The sequence below is a fragment of the Cheilinus undulatus genome, linkage group 14 (assembly GCF_018320785.1).
Source record: "Cheilinus undulatus linkage group 14, ASM1832078v1, whole genome shotgun sequence".
Taxonomy (NCBI): Eukaryota; Metazoa; Chordata; class Actinopteri; order Labriformes; family Labridae; genus Cheilinus; species Cheilinus undulatus.
In genome coordinates this window covers 14,071,599-14,089,868 of record NC_054878.1, presented here as the reverse complement: position 1 = coordinate 14,089,868, position 18,270 = coordinate 14,071,599, and the positions used below count along the sequence as shown (strand labels likewise).

Here is an 18,270-nt window from a genome sequence, read left to right as displayed (position 1 = left end):
TACGGTGGCAGCGTGCAGCATTAAAGTCAGCAGACAGGTCTTCTTTTGTAGCCTAGAGTGCTGGCTGCAAGGATCTCAGCTGCAACCACCACCACCCTCGCTTCCCCCCAGCCTCTGAAATCCTCTTCAGACCCCCTTCCCTCTTTCTCATCCTCCTCCTTTTCCCGACCAGAGAGAATAGGAGCTGACATCTCCAGAGAACCGAGAAAAAAAAAATCATTTAAAGCCCTTCCTCTCTGTCCGCTCGCCGCTACAACAGAGAAGAGTGTCAGTAATGCAGCAGGGAAGGGGGGAGGCGAGGGCGGGCGAGCGGGTGAGACTCGCTCTCAGAGTTTTCGCCGTAATGAGGGGAGAGTTGTTATGGCTCACCTTCTGCTGTTGAAGTCTGTGAGTGTATGTGTGGTTATTTTCACTTCTGTGTACTCATGTTTGCGCCTTTGCAGTGATACATGAAGTGAAGTTACATGACTCTTTGGTTAATGGGTGTCTGTGAGTCGATCCTCCTGTTCTCCCGCAGCTATCTGAGGACGACTTGACATGCCTGTGAGGAAGAAACCCATTCTTTTTTTTTTCCAGACAAACATCTCAGGCTCGCTTCTACCACACTTGACTCTCTCGCTCTCCATCTGTGTCTCTATTCTCCATGTCTGTCCTCCTTCCTCCTGCAAAGAATAACTCATCAACAACATGTACTATCTCACCACATCTCACTACTTGTTCTTGAGCAACATGATACAGATGGCAAATCAAGCTGTTTGTCATGGAACATGTTAAGCATGGCCCCCCGCCTACGACGGGTGACGAAGGAGACAAGAACTTTTTGATTGAGCTGCAAGAGATGGTGGGAAGTTATTCCACCTCAGTTGTTTTTGAGGAAGAATTCTGTAACATACATCTTAAACTTAAACTAAAGGGAAGAATTGCTAATTTAAGATATGATAATGCTCGGCCAGTAGATAAGTTAGACATTTTACTCTAATGATTGCATTCTAACATCTGATGATTCCATCAGTGCATGAGTAGAAGTAGTTTTTTTTTTTTACTCTTTCAGCAGAGCAAAACTGATGGATTGGCCAGATTCCATGTCTGTCATCAGGCAGATCCATCTTGCAAAGCTTCAAGCTGTTCCCAGTCAGAGAATGACTGGAGCAATTTAGCATCACTAGAGGAGAACAAGGTGGGAGCCAGGGGCATTGATTAGTTCAGTGGTTCTCAACTTATCAAGCGTCAGGACCCATCGCCCCCTTAGTGATAAATCATGGTCCAAATTTCATCAGTTTTTTAAATCATAACCAAATGTTTTAATCAGAATTAGGCCACTTTAGGTTTGAACTGGAACTAAAACTATGAAAAACAAATAGATTAAGACATATCCTTCAAAATAAAAGCACTGGCAGACTTTTGGGTTTGAACCCACCAGTTAAGAACAAATGGTTTAGTTGTACCACAAGCCTGCAAACAAAGACAGGAAACCAAGAGATTTCCTTATCCCAAAAAAAAAAAAAAAAAAAAAAAGAGCATAGAACTTACCTTGCAAAGCTGTTGGATTGTCCAGATTTCATACCTGCCATTAGACAGATCCATCTTGCAAAGCTTCAAGCTGTATAACCTGACCAATCAACATAACAAGAGGGAACAAGGTCGTAGCCTGGGCCATGGTTTAGTTGTACTGCAAGCTGGTAAACAATGGCAGCTGGTTAAATTATTTCCTTATTAAAAGAGCAAAAAGCTTACCTTGCAAAGCCATTTGATTGCTTGATTCCATGTCTATCATCAGGCAGATCCTTTTTGCAAAACTCTAATCTGAAACGATTGTGCCCAGTCTGAGAACGCACAGACAAATCAGCATCATATGAGGAGAAGGAGGTGGTGTTATGTCATAGTTTAGTTTTTCTGCATCCAGTCTCAGATCTAGCTATAGAGGTAGTTTTTAATCAGATCTGTACAGCATTACAACAAGAGGTAAGAACCACACTGAAAAATTTCTTGGCAGAAATGATGTTTTTTGCTCTTCTTACAACCAGCCTTGGCATTAGCTTGTGGTTTAGCAGTATACAAGCTGGTATACAATGGCTATTAGCAATTATCAAAGATGTAGCTATAGTGGGAGTTTTATCAGAACAGGACCAAATTCTTTATTAACCCTTCTGAGACCGACATTTTTCCTATGCTACAAGAAAAGGTTCAGCATATAAACCATTTTCCCTTCAGTAACACTGCAGGTCAGTTTTGGCTATAGTGGTGGGGCCCTTGTGATACCTTTCCAAAAGGCCCACAATTCCAGGCAGTTATATATGGTTATTTAGATAGTTTAACCTGAAATGATCAAGTTTCACTGATAAAAATGCTGAAAAATTATCTATTTTTGTCAAAGAAAAGCTGAAAACTGATCTTGTCTTGATGTCTAGATTAAATAAGGCATTTAAATGGCTGATTTGTTCTGCCATGGTCTTCTTCCAGACATTCTGTAGATGAAACACTACCAAAAAAGTGCAGTAACACAATTCTGCAGCAAAAGCAAAGAAGAGTTCTCAAAATTAAATCACTCATGGTGGAAGGATGTATTGGCTTTATGTCAAAGTAGGTGTACCTAATAAAGTGGCAAGTGGGTGATCAGGACTAATTTAGGAAATGGATTAATGGGTTTATTGACTTAATTGAAAGAAAACTTGTTCCAGTTGTTTTCCTCAAAAAGAAAAAGACATTTCTTGTCACCATTTCATGAATTAGTATGCCATCTGCTTTTTTAAGTATGTTAAACTGAAAGTCTTGTTCTTTTAAGTCAAAATAGGCATTCATGTGTGATAACTTCTTCACAGTCCAGACGACCAATGAATAAAAACTGAGAGCATATATGATAGAACGACCATAAAAAGCTTTCTTCGGCGCTTTGCTCTTGAACAAAATGTTCTTGTTCTCCCTGGCATTACTCTTTGTTTCCTGTAACCTGCTCTCCCTCCGCACCAGCACCGACAGCCTACTGCAACAAAACCGTCAGACCTAAATCTCACTGCAGCAGAAAGGCCTTAGCTTCTCCTGGCATTGTTGGATGACTGTAGCACAAATACAACCTCTGTAGTATTTGACTGCTCAATCCCAGCGAGCGGAGCCGCTGCCCAGCGGCTCAGACTTTATCATCCTGGCCAGTGGAGCTGCTCTGCAGCCACAGCAGCCTCGCTTTGCTGCTTTTGCTAGTGGGCGCTGGCTCATAAAGTTAGAATATGACTCTGACAAAATGTTATACAATATGGAATAATCCATAGAAGCCTCTGTATGCACTGTGGAGACCGGAGAATAACTTTTTAAGCTCTTATTGACTGTGTTGGGTTATTGCTGGGTTGTTCTCTAGCAGGTTTTGACACTGATTTAGTTTTCTGTTCAGTTTTGGCATAAAAATTCTCTTCTGGTGATGCAACCGTGACATGCATGCAAATTCTAATACTGCTGGAATTATAACACTGCAATTTTTGATGGGGAAACTATAGACAAATGTGGGTTTCAATGCATCTCTACATGTATTTTACCACCTGGTTTCAGCACATATATCATCATTCCGCTCTGGCTGCCTGCATACTTCTTCCACTTTTCTCCGTGCACGCTCCGTCCATCCTGTCTCCGTTTCCCCGCCACTTCTATTACCCCTGTTTTTTGGCGCGTGAACCCATATAGTGTGATAATGCTACAGCTTATTATAAGAAGGAAACAGACAGTGTAAATCATTCAAGGCTGGCTGTTTTCTTTACACAGCCGTTTTTTCACGTAACACCGCCTGTCATCTATCATAGTCTGTAAGAGATGGGACACATGGCCGCCATCTGTGGAGACAGTGCACACAAAAGACACACACATGAATTTTATGTCTGCGTCATAGAAATGTATAAAATGCCATCCACACTCATAAACATCCATGGCGTTTTAGTAATTTGCTGTAAACTCGCCTTTGACAGCTGATTGAGGATGGAGCCAGCGAGAGAATGAGCGTTCAATCATCAGCCTCGTCCCTCACTGTGTCCCAGAGGGAAGAGGCAACAGTTGGAAATCTGAATTATGATATGATAAAAGGTTGTAAAATGGAGATAAATCCCGGTGATTACACAGCTCGGTATCACAAAATTCGATTCCTCCGCCAATGATTCCTCATTGTAGCGGCGTGAAGGACAGCAGGCCTAATAATTCCCTGTGTATGAAGCTCGGCAGGGGAAAAAGCATTGTGATGATAGACTTCTTTTGAATGTGATTGAGGAGGCAATTACATTTTTGCATCTCACTTTCAGGAATTTTTTCCTTTTTTTCAACCCCTTTCTTTTTCCCCCCTCATTCTCCGATGGCAGAAAATTCGACCACATCAAACCGTGTTTGTCTTCTTTTTCTATCCCCTGGGGTGCCAGTGCTGCAGAAAGCCCAAGAGATAACAAGGGGAAAGACATAAAAGCACATAAACAACACACGCCAAGGAGAAAGGAGAGGAAGTGTGTGCATGTGTGAGCGCTCGTGGAAGTGTGCAGATGTTCAGACTCATACGTGTTTATGCAGATGAGTTTGAGCGCGGGCGAGTGCGTGCATACTCACACAGAGGGTTACAGTTTTAAACATTTACCCACTGCAGCTCTGTTTTCTGGGGCTGTTGGCAGTGGCACCTGTTTCTTTGTGGCCACCCAAACACACATTCACGCACACACACACACACAACTGCACTAGAGTTAGGAAGAACACACTCTTGACCGCCTCCTCCCTGCAGGCTGTGCAGGTGGACCGACAGTTGCAGTCTTTGACTGCAGGTCCTCTTCCAGCTGCCTCTAAATAGAGCGTTTTATCACAGCATGGTGTGGAGCCTGAATGCAGCTAATTAGCCAGTTATAACACATATGCACCATGGCAGCTTCTTTGTTATTTTTGCTCTTGTGCATAGGATGGTTGTGACTCAGTGGTAAAGTGAGTCCTATGTGAGAAGATAAGGGTTCACTCCAGTGTTGTTTTTGAATTTACCCTAAAGGCCTCTGCAAATTGAGTCCACTTTTTTCATCCAAAGTCTTCACACTTTAAAAAAGAAAATCAATCTCATATTGTGCTAATTATGTTTGCTCACTGACGGCAACATTTTTAGTCCATCATTATTTTTTTTTGGAACAGGTTTGATTTTTTTTTTTTTTTAAATCAGTGCAAGTCATTTAGATGGTGATTGATAATTCAGAACAGCACCTGCTATTTTCTTTTCTCTCACTTGCTCATGCCCTTCCCTTTCTCTCATGCACTGAAACCTTAATTTAAACCCCAATATCTGTCCTTGTATTATGTGGATATAAATCATGGAAATACAACAGACAAGGGCTTAAGTTTGTCCTCACAGCTACCTAACAGAGAATAAATTAGAGTCCCTATAAAGCGATGAAAAAAATCTTTGTTTTCGTTTTGATGTATGATAGACCACTGTGTTATGAGCCACCAGAACAAATTTGAGTCATGAAAAACATCTCTAAGTTTATAAAATTACGCCTCAAAATCATGAAAAATGAGGCAGTAAAATCTGCTTTAGGATGGTGTGGGCGTGCGGGTTGCATGAGCTGAAGCCACGCCTACTCAGGAGTAATACTATCCTCTCCAATTTAAAAAAAATGCTTCTGATCAGAGCCCAGCAGAGATAAAATGTACTGTTTTCTGGCACAAATATCTGTTATGATACTGTTAATGACACATAGGCTACTGTGGCTGATATATTTGGGAAATTTACCTCACAATGAACAAAAACACAACATATAGCTGGCTTGTAACTTTCAATATAGGCAGTGGCATCAGCTAACAGACTGTATTGATATGAACTGCTCAGTGATTTTATATCATTATAGAGTTGGGCGGCGGGGTAATTCTCCATCAAGACTGGTGACGTCATGGGCTCCTATATTTGCTCTAAACCAAGCCAGGAATGAGGCGAACAGTATTCTAAAAGTCTAAATCAGAGATTCAGTCACAAAAAGATCTGTGTTTTCACATTTGCATCAACCTTTTTTCCAACATATCTAGTCTGTTAAGACACAAATTTTTGATTTCCATTTACACGGACTTAAAACACTGTGATTTGCCCATGTGTTATGTGGATATAAACCATGGAAATATAACAGATGAAGACCATCAGTTTGTCTTCACAGCCACTTACCAGAATAAAAACTAGTTGCTCTCCATCTCTCCAATTTGGCAAAGCTGTGATGTACGAACTGGTGCTGTATGAAGATCTCAGAAGATGAAGATGATCTATGAAGATCTACTGCAAATTTACACACGAAACAATTTGTCACACTCTATGAATTTTCATGGTATACAAATAAAATGCAACGGACTCAGTGTGCAAGGTTCGAGTGTGTGACTTGTTTTCAGATATGGGATTCGAAGAAACGCATCCAAAAACAACAGACTGAGTGTGCATAGACGTAAAGTCTTTAGATTAGAATTTAACTTGTTTTAGTGAAAGTTTAGTTCATTTTTAACCTGTGTACTTTCAGTGTATCTGCCCTTTACAGTTCCCAAACACTTCAAAGTGCTTTTGAAACACTAACTGATCCCACAAAGAGGTAAACATGACCTTGTCCCCATGTTTTTGAAATCAGCTGCTGCTGGCATCAGAATTAAATTTGGGATAGACATTAATTTTCCAAAAGACATGACCATTCTGTATTCCAACACTAGGTGTAATCTCAGTGCTTTGCAAATCACTGCATCTTTTTTTAAATAAACATCTTTTAAGGAAATGGGGTTGTATAAGTGCAAATAGAAAGGAAGGAGAGACCTTTAACCTGCCTGTACATGTTGTAAGTTAAAAGTGTTTTGAGAGCTTATTTTCTCTTGGAGTTCTCTCGATGTTTCCTTAGCTCAGAATTCCCTGCTGGTCAAGTGTATTGAAACAGGTGACCTTCAGTCAATCTTAGCTCTGTGTGAAATACCTCCTCTTCTTCTTTTTTTTCTCTCCTTTTTTAATGTCATGTGGGGAGCCTGAAGGACAGGACATAGTTCTGTTTTGCAGACAGGTGTCCTGACCTTCTGTCTGCACTCCCACGCCTCGGGGGACCTCGGTGAAATAGAGGCCAAGACTTTGACCCAGTCTCTCATCTACGGTTTGTCTCTAAACGGAGGCTCACTGCAGATGCAATGAATCACCAGACACACCGGAGAGTAATGCATCACTGCAATACCAATGTTTCATATCTAACAGCATACTTTTTAGTTTTGAGGATAGATAATAATCAGTCATGTATTACTTTTAAAGGATAACTAGGGTGAAATCTGGAATATAAGGGGGTCCAGAGGGGCTTGATCTGTCTTCTTGTGAGTTTTAAAGGTGTACAAACGAGTTTTCTTTAAAAGTATAATCATGACCAAATGAGAGAGAAATGTAGCCTGTCTGTGCAAAAGTCCATACCAGGATGCTCTGAGCAGCAAAGAGGTCTCTTGCAATGCATAATGAATAATTGTAAGTTGCATCAGATTGGTCTAAAAAGTCAGTTGGTGTTGCTGGCTGCACTTGTAGTCATGAACATGCATGTCCGTTATGAGACATCAGATCAACTTTAGTGCCATAAAAATACCTCTTTTAAGATTTTATGCTTGTAAATTTCTATCAGGAGAGAGTTCATTTTGATAAAAAATTTATCAATTGCACGATAGTACATGAATAAGAAATGTGTTATGTCTTTGGCGATAAGACTCCATCATGATGTCTTCGTGAATGCAAAGGGCTAGTGAGTCCTACCAGCAGAGCCTGGACCCTGGCTAATTATCAACATTTTTTTTATCATTTCCGGCCCACAAACCCCATCAAACAATCTGTCAAAACTGTAACTCAGCTGCTCAGCCCTACTAGCTTCTGTAGTTATACAATGCTCTTTAACCCTTCAAGCCCAACTATTTTGCCTCACCTGGACTTATTGTCCTAAAAAGCTTGTATAGAATCAACCCTGTGGTGCACACTCAAGTTCTAAACGTCCTTGTTTTTTCAGAACAAACTTGGCTTTAAGAATATGTGTGCTTCAGTAATGCTACTTGAAACTGATGTGTAACACACTGTGGACAATAATGCTAAAGACTTTTTTTTTTTTTTGCACAAACTTGTTCTTCCACCTCTTGGGGGCCAAAAAGTAGGAAAATAATCATTCTGTAACAAAAAGTTTTGAAAATATTGACATACTTGCAAAAAGCTTTGCAATTCTTTATATTAGCTGTTTTTGGGCCATCATTCAAAGCAGTTCCTATCTGCTGTGAACCATTGTCACAGCACATGTGACAACCATTACTGGAAAACAATGTAAAGTAAAGTCATACTTTATTAATCCCTGAAGGGAAATTCACAGTTTACACTCTATTGTTTTACATGCTACACACACATTGACAGAGTGATGACCTTGCTGCTCCCCCAGAAAGTCACCCAAGTTCCAGGCTTGCTAGGAACCCATGCTTAAGGGCTACAAAAGCATGGATAATGACATAAGAACTTCACATTAGAGGGCCTCCAGAGGGAAAAATGTAAGTGGCTCCACCGTGTGATTCAAAAGTTATTTAACTCTAAAAAACCTGTGTCTGTTCTTGTCGTATACAACAACACTGGTCTCAGAGGGTTAATCAGATGTAAGCAACAGCTAACTGATAGCACTGATAGCATCATGTAAAACAGCACAGTTTAGCACTATTTTGATTTAAAAAATGGGGACAGTTATCCAGAAGCTGTGCCAGGTTATAGTACATATTACCTAAGCACCGAGTTAGCTCAGGAACGTGGGCGTAACCCGCAAAAAGGATCAAAGGCCAGTGGTGCTAGCATTGGTAGTGTTATCCACATTCTGCAATCAACTTAGCACGGTTGTGTTTTTTGTTGTTTTCCCATTGTAGTGTTAAATTGGCTTGCAGGATGTCTTTACCTGACTTTTGACTAGTTGGCTAAGTGTTTTTATAATATGCATTTGATCAGATGGGAAATTTGTCACCTAGGAACATCACTTATCTGGACAGTAGGGGTCTGAAGTAGTTAAGGGTAGCACAGATCCACACTGAAGACAAACTTACAGAGGAGAGCTGATTTTAAGTATGGCTGCAGCAAGATGATTGGTTCATAGAGGTTGTGTCTAGATTTGGTTGAGTAAATACTAGTAATCAGCTGATCACCAGAGCAGGAAATCCAAGAGAGAGGTGGAGAGTGAGCAATATGGACGGACTTGGTCCACTTTTATTTTACAAGAAAAGGTTTTAAAAGTGAGTCTTACACACTAAATTTCACATTGATGTCTTTTAAGCAATTCAAGAACCATGCAAAATGTGTAGAAAAATTCCTGTTTGATTTTTCATTCGAAATTTAGCATGCTTTAATTTTGTGCAGGAAATACCCTGAGTGTAGCAGAAAAATGGAGCAGAACACATTGGCTGTAATGCAGAACCCTTTGGCAGTCATGGGACAGAGATTTAGCTTTACCCAACTGAATAGACTGGCATCTGCATGCAAGTACAGCTAACAATCAACCATAAGATGCCACTTTTCCATAACAGCTCCAATCAAATTCTAGGCAGACTGTAAACCACAAAAGTGCACAAAAAGGGAAGTCTTTGTGGCTAACCTCTGGATACTACGGAAGGCCCAAAAGTTGTCGATTGTCTGCATAGGCTACATCATCTTTAATTGTTAGCAAATGGGTGCTGTGATTGAAGAGTTATCAGAGAAAAACACAGTTGGTAGTCATTTTTTCCCCACTCCTACACTTAGAAATCAATGTAGCACCCATATGCTACAGTTAGATTTCAAATGGCCCCCCTCTAATACCCACTGGCCATGGCAAGATTGCATTATTCAAAGATGGGAGATGAAAGTCCCCTCTGATCCACCAAAATAACATCTTGTGCAGTAATCTGTTTGTAGATTTGATTCCTTTGATGATATTTTCCTTGTGGTTGGGCTTTTCACCAGGGCTGCGTGGCTAGGAAATACATGTACGCAAGTTGGGTGCTCTCATTTTCTCCCAAAGCAACACTTCAATTTTGTAATGGCGGCGAGTTCTTCATTGTGCATCTGTGAAACAATGCCAAGAATAATCATAAAGAATAAAGTCACAAATACATAAAAATTACAAAAAAATGCTTAATGGCAGAATGAGAAACTAATATTCCTTATTATAAAAGTTACCAAGCAAATCGAGATGAACAAAAAGATACAAGCTCATCACTATCACACACTCCATTATTGGATTTCTTTTTTGTTGAAGGCTATCTTTTTAATAAACTGAATTATTTCAAGACAAAAAAAAATACTCTTTCTGTTGTGCTTTTGCACTCATAATTACACACAAAAGTGCAAGGTTTTTGCTTAAGTGCTCATGGGAAATCTTTTCTCCAAGGTAGGCTGCTTCAGCTTCTAATCAGTGAAAGCAAAAGAAACCTTAGCAATTGATTTCAACAAGGAACTGCTTTTGTATCCTGCTTTGTGTATGGCTGATTTCTAATAGTAGATAAAGAAAACAAAACCTTGAACCTTACATTGTTAATAAAAAGTTTAGAGCCAGGTTAATGCCTGAGGAGCTGTTAGTTGAAGTAATTGAGAGTGTGCATGCTAAAATATGCCATTGCTTACCCTCACTTTTATCTAATTAGTCTCACTGCGAAAGCATGGATATTCATTCTCTGGCTGCTCATATCCACACTCCAGCAGCTCGCTCGGTACTGAACTTATTCAAATAGAACTCTTGACCTTGGGAGTTTAGCCTAGCCGCCACATTTCTACATTTCCTCTCAGATGCTAACCATCCATGAAAGTTCTTTTTTTCTCTGCTGAAATCTTGAGATGAGTATCTGAAATGATGCCACACTTGATAGTTTTCTCACACTGAATGCATGAATTGATATGCAGCGGACTTCCTCTCTGTGTGGAAATAGAGCCGGTGCAGTCTGGGCCCAGCGGGGTGTTAGAGAAATGTGCAACATTTGGGCGGTCTCGGGTTCTCTCTCCTCTCTGTACTTGTGCAGATAATCACCCACTTGTGCGATTGTATGTGAGAAGGCATCGTGTCTGGGCTGTTTGTGTGTGCTCACACGTGTTTGCACACTTTTACATTCACTTGGTGCATCTGTCCTTCCTGTGCACGTGCGTCAGATGGCGTGCACGTGGCTGACTGTGTGTTTCGAGCTGAACATTGTCTTCTTGAAACACTAAGCAAATCTCCTCAATGTGATAATTGGCTCCCCGGGGTGCCTGTATCTTTTCTGCTCATCATCGTCATCCCCTCCAGAAAAAAAATGAGTGCGTGTGTGCAAGATGAGATAGGCGAAGTTTGCTCGTTTGCCGGGGAAACTGATCCCAAGTCTGCCCGAACTCTTTTGGTAAGAAGAAACTTTGAGGTGATGAGACAGTGGGGCCAGATCCAGTGCAACCCAGCTGCAGGCTGCTGTCTTTATGGCATCAGGGCCTCATTTTCAGCCAGACAATATGTGGAGGATATGAGCTATTTGAGGCAGGTGATATATAATGCAAACATCTGCTACAGTAGCTGCAATGTCATTCAGAGCAAATGGGAGATTTTATTGTTTCTATTTTATGGAGTCATTATTATTGCAAAACCCAAAAGCACATTTAATGTTTAAAGGACAGACTTTTGATTTTGGACTCAGATTTTTCTTCAACTTTCCATTTAAAGCCTACCTGCGTGCTCAAAACTGCCTCCTCTGGCTTAGATTTTTTCTGTTTGTGCTCTAAATGTTTGCTTTTCTCAAATCTTCTCTCAAATCTTTAGTTGTCTGCTCGAATTTCCTTCGGTTGTGCTCAAACCAGCTTCCTCTCATACAGGTTGCTTCTGCTTTCTTGTGAAACTGCCACTCTGATTTATCTCTCTGCGTTCATATAAAATGTTCTCTACAAGCTCAAAACATCACTCTGTTCTTGAATTTTTTTTTATGAATAAAACAATAGACAGCAGGTATAAGATCGGCCTATCGTGTTTGCTCTAGTGTTCTCCTTTTGCTTTGGCCTAATAGAGTCCCAACATTCCTTCACATAAACACTCATCATCTCAGCTGACTTTCCAAGCCCTTCCAACGCCAACTCTGTTTCCCCTTCAGACCATCTTATTGCTAACGGTAATATACAAATGATCCAACTTTTTATGCTGGATTCACCATTTTCTTAGTGTTTTGAAATTTTTAAAATAATTTCTGTTAAATTATCATTTTTTAAAATTTTTTTTTAAAGATTTGTTTTTTGGGCCTTTTGTGCTATTGGATAGAGAGGGACAGTGGACAAACTCGGAAACAGGGACGAGAGAGCAGGTAGAGACACATGGCAAAGGGCCACAGGCTGGATCTGAACCCGGGCCACCTGTGCACTCAACCATCTGCGCGCCCCAAATTATGAAATAATAACGTATAATTATATAACATTACAACACATGAAGCAAATACTCTGAACTATCTCTTTAGTAAACCACTGGGCGGAGTGACACAGTGCAGCAGCCATGTCTGGAGTGTAGTTCCGGCTTTGCTTTTACCTAAACGTCTTCGTCTCGTAATGTTCCATGATTACTTCATAGCGTGGTGAATGTGCAGGTCACAGCTTGTCCACAAGAGCGTTTTTGAGTTGTGGGATTGTGTATTTGATGAGTTTGATGAGGGAAAGCCAGAATACCGTAAGACACCATAGCGTTAGCTGAGCAGCTCCTATCTCAGCACTGCTGATCTAAAAAAAGCTTGCACCAACAACTAAAGGTAACGAACCTATTAGTAAGACTATAGGGATTATGGCAGTGGACGAATTTACCAAAATGTTGAAGTATCCCTTTAACGTTTTTTGTGGGCACAGAGAAAGTTTCGTACGCACTCTAAAAAAGTTTTGAGCCTGACGAAGCAAGTTTTGTACATGTTCAGACAAAGTTTTGAATGCTTACAGAGAAAGCTGTGTACTCATACAGAGAAAAATCAGAGAAGCAGTTTCACAAGCAAGCAGAAGCAACCTAAATGAGAGGGGAATGGTTTAAACATGAGTACAGGAATTTTAAGCAAGATTTGAGAGTAAGTAGACATTTTGAGTTTAAACAGAGAAAATCTAAGCCCAAGGAGGCAGTTTTGAGCACAAAGAAGGGGTTTTGATGGAAAGTTTGAAGAAAAATCCTAACCCAAAATCAATGCCTGTTCTCATAACATAAAAATGCGCTTTTGAGTTTTGCAGTAATAATGACTCCATACTCTACAGCATAAAAAAGAGAAATGTCAGAGGGAGGCGTCTGTGTTAAACCATCCTTGTTAGGTTATCAGTTACAAGCAGTAAGAGCAGTTGTTTGAGGCGCGGGTTGCTTCACTTGTTTAGATATTTTTCATGTCAAATAGAACGACCTTAGCCGGTGGTTTGCATCACTGGCACCTGAGGTGTGTGAAATGCAGCCCTGTTTGTGCGCCTGAAGGCAAATAGAGTTGCTCATCTGGTGGATGGAGTCTCTCCCTCTCTCTTTTTACTCCCTCGCATCCATATGTTCCTGCAGTCTCCAGGGGATTGTGGACCACGGAGCAGATTGTTGGCCGTTTCATAGGGGGAAACAGTGAGACAGCTGGGCACCCATCACAAGGCCAAACAGATGTTCAGGTGACTTGGAGAGGAAGTGATTTGAAAGGAGAGGAACGACGGCAGGGAAAGAGAGACTGAGAGAGAGAGGTGATGTGGAAGAGAGAAACGCAGAGGGATGAAAAAAAGATAAATAAATTGATTCAGAGACTTCATTAGAAATCCCCTGTCAGCTTCCGAGGTGGGCCAAATGCTTCCCACTTTCCTGAGGCCACAGGAGTCTGTTTGGTCTTCCATATTGATCCACCCACCAGTCTATGTGCTGTGGGTCTTTTGCCTTTGATCTCTTGATTATCTTTGCCTAAATGTGGACAAGATGGCTAAGCAGCTGAAGGATTCACTGCTTTAATTCTGATGCACCTTGGGGAACATTTGGAAGTTGGGATTGAATCCAAGCCTGCAGCCATATAGTGAAACTCTTCTCTTTTTTTCTTTTTCTATTTGATTAGAAAAATGAATTCACAAACAGCTTTCACAGATTCAGTGACTAAGGGCCAAGCGCGATCCAATCAGAGCCTCTAATATGACACAAATCTGCATAGTGGCTGACGTGATAGCATAAAACGCCATCCCTGTGAGCGCCCTCATCCTCACTAAAGCAGAGTCTCTTTTTCTGCACTGCATTTGTCAAATTAAACTCAACGAAGGTTCTTCGATTTTTTTCCCCTCCCCTTCCCTCCTTTCTCCATGCCAGCCTTTGTTCTTTGGTTGCAGGTCTCATATATAATACATGAGGATTGGGAGACTTATCCCGTTCTGGCCATACTGGCTGTTATTCCCTGGAAAGGGGGCTATATTTAAGCAGAGGATGGGTCAGGAATGGCATCAGGGGAGCTGCTGACTTCTACCCAAAAGGTGGTGTTGGCTGAATACCATTAAAAACCAAAAATAGAAGTCGACACAATTACATTACAGCAGTGGCAAGGTAGCTGTAAAGGAATTACAGCCGTGTTAGACCTTAATGGAAGTAGTCTGGAGCTGGTTTTATCTGAAAAGTGTCTTGTTGGTGCAGACACTGTGCTCTCTGGTGTCTTGTTACCGTATGTTTATGTGTCGCAAAATTTAATTTTGCCCCATCTCCTTTTAACTGCTTCTCCTGAACAAATCTAAAAGCTGTCCCTCTTTTTTTTCTTCTTGTGTTTCTGCAGCTGGCACCACGTATATATTTGGGAAAGGAGGAGGTCTGATTACATACACATGGCCCAACAATGAGAGGCCAAGCACGAGGACGGACCGGCTGGCCGTGGGCTTCAGCACTACAATCAAAGACGGCATCCTGGTCCGCATCGACAGCGCCCCACGTCTGGGTGACTACATCATGCTTCACATCGTAAGTACCACTGCAGGGTTTCCTGCAGATCCATAAACAGTCTTGTGTTACATTTACAAAATTTAGAGTCTTATAGGGCCTGGAAGTCTTATTCTTACTCTTGAGAAGTCTTCATCAAATCTGCACCATCCACAAGCCTTCAGCTCCATTTACATGCATCACACTGTGTGTGTGGCCTCATCATTTGTGAGTGGCTTTCATTTTTGCACAATTTTCTTTTCCTAATCCTTGAACAACCTACATTTACCACACTTAAAATCTGGTTTAGTATCACTCTTCTTGCCATTTTTAATTCTAATTTGGAGATCACAGCAATCAGTGATTAAACAGTAAGTGCACAGTGTCTGCTTCCTTTGCCTTTTCCTGTTCAGAGTGACGCTGTTTCAGACTGGGTGCATTTTTGCAGCATGCATCTGCAGCACATTCTGCAATGGTTCGCAACATCATGACTTTTATCCTAGGAATGTGTGCGCTGAATATTGGGTGCATCTCTGGCTGTCACAACCCCGTCTTTCTTCATTAGGGCAACTTCGATAAATTTCCCAAGAAATAGTTTGAATCATTGTATAGCTTAACTGAGCTATGACAAATTCAGAAATAAAGCATTTTGTACAAACAGGGTGAGTTTCTCCACAGCAAGAGTTGTTCATATCTCAGCATAACTAACAAGGATCCAAATAAACACATTGAAAACATTTTACTCTTACTTTAAAAAGTAGCAACTGAAAGTGTGACTGTGCTGTGACATATTCTACTGGTGTGTTAGCTTAAAGCCTCAGTAACACTTGAAGCTGACAGAGCATCTTTATTAAAGAGGTACTTTCCAGCTTCTCACTTTAATCAGGGTCATCAAGAAACACATAGCAAACTCATTCTACCAACATAGGCATGCGTATCAGCCAAAACAAGGGAATATTTATTTGAGTTTCAATAGGCGAGCCTTGTATTCTCTAGATTCTTCTCAGTGAGACGTGTGTCACACATGTGAAACACAGCAGGCAGTCTAGGAGCCCTGATTTGTTAACATGCAAGCTCAAACAAAAATCAAGCAGTGATGCTGTCAGTATGCTGCAAATGTGCACCTAGTCGGAAACAAGCTTCAGAGATGGGAAGAAGCTGCTCTAAGTAACGACATTCATTGTTGTGGGAACTCTCTTATTATGTGAATTTATAATGTACCGTAAAATCTGATGTATAAGCTGCACTCTTAATACCTATTTTTTCATCTGACATGTTGTCTGCAGCTTATATACTAGGGCAGTGTTTCTCAGCAGTTTTCTGGCATCATTAGGGTGCTTTCAGAATGCTTCATATTTAACCAAGAATTATCATGAATATGCAGATCATTAGCTATCCCAGATAAAATAATCCAAATTGTTTCATTAGCTTCTGAAATCGTGGCGGTCAAGAATTTTTTTTTTTGTTTTTTTCAGGCATGTAAATAGTTTTTATGAGAGTTCTTTGATTCCATTACTGCATAAATCCCTCAGCAGTCATAAAGATGTAAAATGTTCTTTTTTATATTACTTTTTGACAGGCTAAGATTATTAAAAAAATTAAGGGTGCCTTGGTAGAAAAAAAGGTGGAGAAAGGCTGTACTACAGCAGCTTCTATTCAACTATAGAGTGCTGAGACATGCAACCTCATTGCCACAAGTGTATGCAGCTGGCCCCTTCACACACAGCGTGAAGAACAGTGTGTTCGCTCTGTACTGTAAGCAGCTGCCCTGGCTTCGCTGCTCATAATGTGCTAGAATGCATAACAACACAAAACAAAAAGGGGTTGGTGCTATTTTTTAACAGCTTTTCCCCCTTGTTTGGTCATAAACATGCATTGAGGAATTTAACTTTGGTATGCTGGTATGGCTGAGAATACTCCTCAATAAGGACAACAAGTGACAGGCGGTACAGGGCAGAGCGTCTTGCAGGCTGTGAGTCTGTTGCACAAAAGTCAATGAGAACCCACCATATTATAGCTAGTAGATGCACACACTCCATATGGCAAAAACCGTTGGTATGAAAAGAGTGACACAGCTGCACATAAAACTGCACATTGTGGACTTATGAGAGAATGTTTTAAACTAGGGCTGTCAAGATTAATCGAGTTAATCACGATTAATTAAGGTCCATATGTAAAATAAGTCCACCACTCCTCCTTAATGTATCAGAAGTCATCTGCACATTTTTAATGACCTCTTATTTCATTTTGAATCCAGAGGTTGTTCTTTTTTTTAATGGTTAAATCTATGTTTAAATCTTCACTAGACCTGTAAAAGTTGGTCTGTGCCCAAACAGGAAGTCATTTACCCTTATTTTTAGGACAGTAGAAAAATCCAAAATACCACAAAACAGTGTAAAATGCAAAATGGTGGACTTTTAAAATGCAATTAAAATTAAATTTGTTAATCTTTTGACAGCCCTAGTTTAAACATTTTTTCCTTTGGCACCTTATAATGCAGATTTTATGACATCTCTGTATAGTTGCTGAACTGCTCGATGAATATGTGCATATACCAGGCCTACCTATCTCAGGTTAAATTACAAAGTTGCATAGATTTTTTATAACACTTAGCTATGCTTAGATTGTGTAGGAATGCTGTTAAATGATGGCTGTATAGGTGTGTGCTGGTATGCAGAGGGCCTCGCACAAAGCTCCAGTTAGTGTTGTATGATTTTTTTTTCTCTTCTTTTTGCGGATTTGCTCATTTATGTTCCAATTTGCAGCATTTACAGCAGTTTTTAAGGCATCGTATTACATTCACGCTTACAAACCATTAGCCAGAGAACACAGAAGACAAAGATGAGGAAATGAAAGTTCAAGAATGTTTGGCATCAAGATGAAAAACACAGGAATCGGTTGGCAGGGGCACATAAGCGATTATGAGGCAACTTGCAAGATGTGCAAAAAGCTTGTCATCTTCAGATAATTGGAATCAAAGCTGTTGAGTCCCACATGAGACCAGAAAGATAACGATGCTAGGCAGTGCAAAGAGTTCATTAATTTTTCCATGTTTGCATCTTAAAGGGGTATTAAAAAGAGTTTAACTTGATTTGAAAGTGTGCATCAACCCTATGTTTGCATTATTTAACAGTTTTATGCCAATAACATTCAACCTGAGGTATTCATTTAATCATATTGATGCTAAACATCTGGTTAGAGCAAATTATGAGCTGTATTTTTAGCCTTTTAGCACCTTGCTATCACAGCAAATTAATCAGTGTGTATATTGACACAAGGACTCGTTTTTCCAGCACTACAACCACAGGATGATGACCACAAACAAACCTGTGAATCAATCCTCAAGGTTTTCTTATTGCAGTCTGCAGGCCGAGCTCGGCCAGTAATGCTCCAACTGAATTATACAAACAGA

At 40.5% G+C, this 18,270-nt stretch overlaps 1 protein-coding gene across 3 annotated transcripts in view; it reads left to right on the top strand.

Moving 5' to 3' along the window:
* LOC121521774 (neurexin-3b) overlaps positions 1–18,270 on the top strand; it is a 536,400-nt gene that overhangs the window by 375,408 nt on the left and 142,722 nt on the right. For all 3 annotated transcript variants that reach the window (XR_005992887.1, XM_041805939.1, XM_041805938.1), the window contains one exon: positions 14,719–14,900. Coding sequence is in view for 2 of the 3 variants with exons in the window: in XM_041805939.1 (XP_041661873.1) it covers positions 14,719–14,900 (182 nt within the window). In the remaining variant the exon portion in view is untranslated. The remainder of the gene's footprint in view (positions 1–14,718; positions 14,901–18,270) is intronic.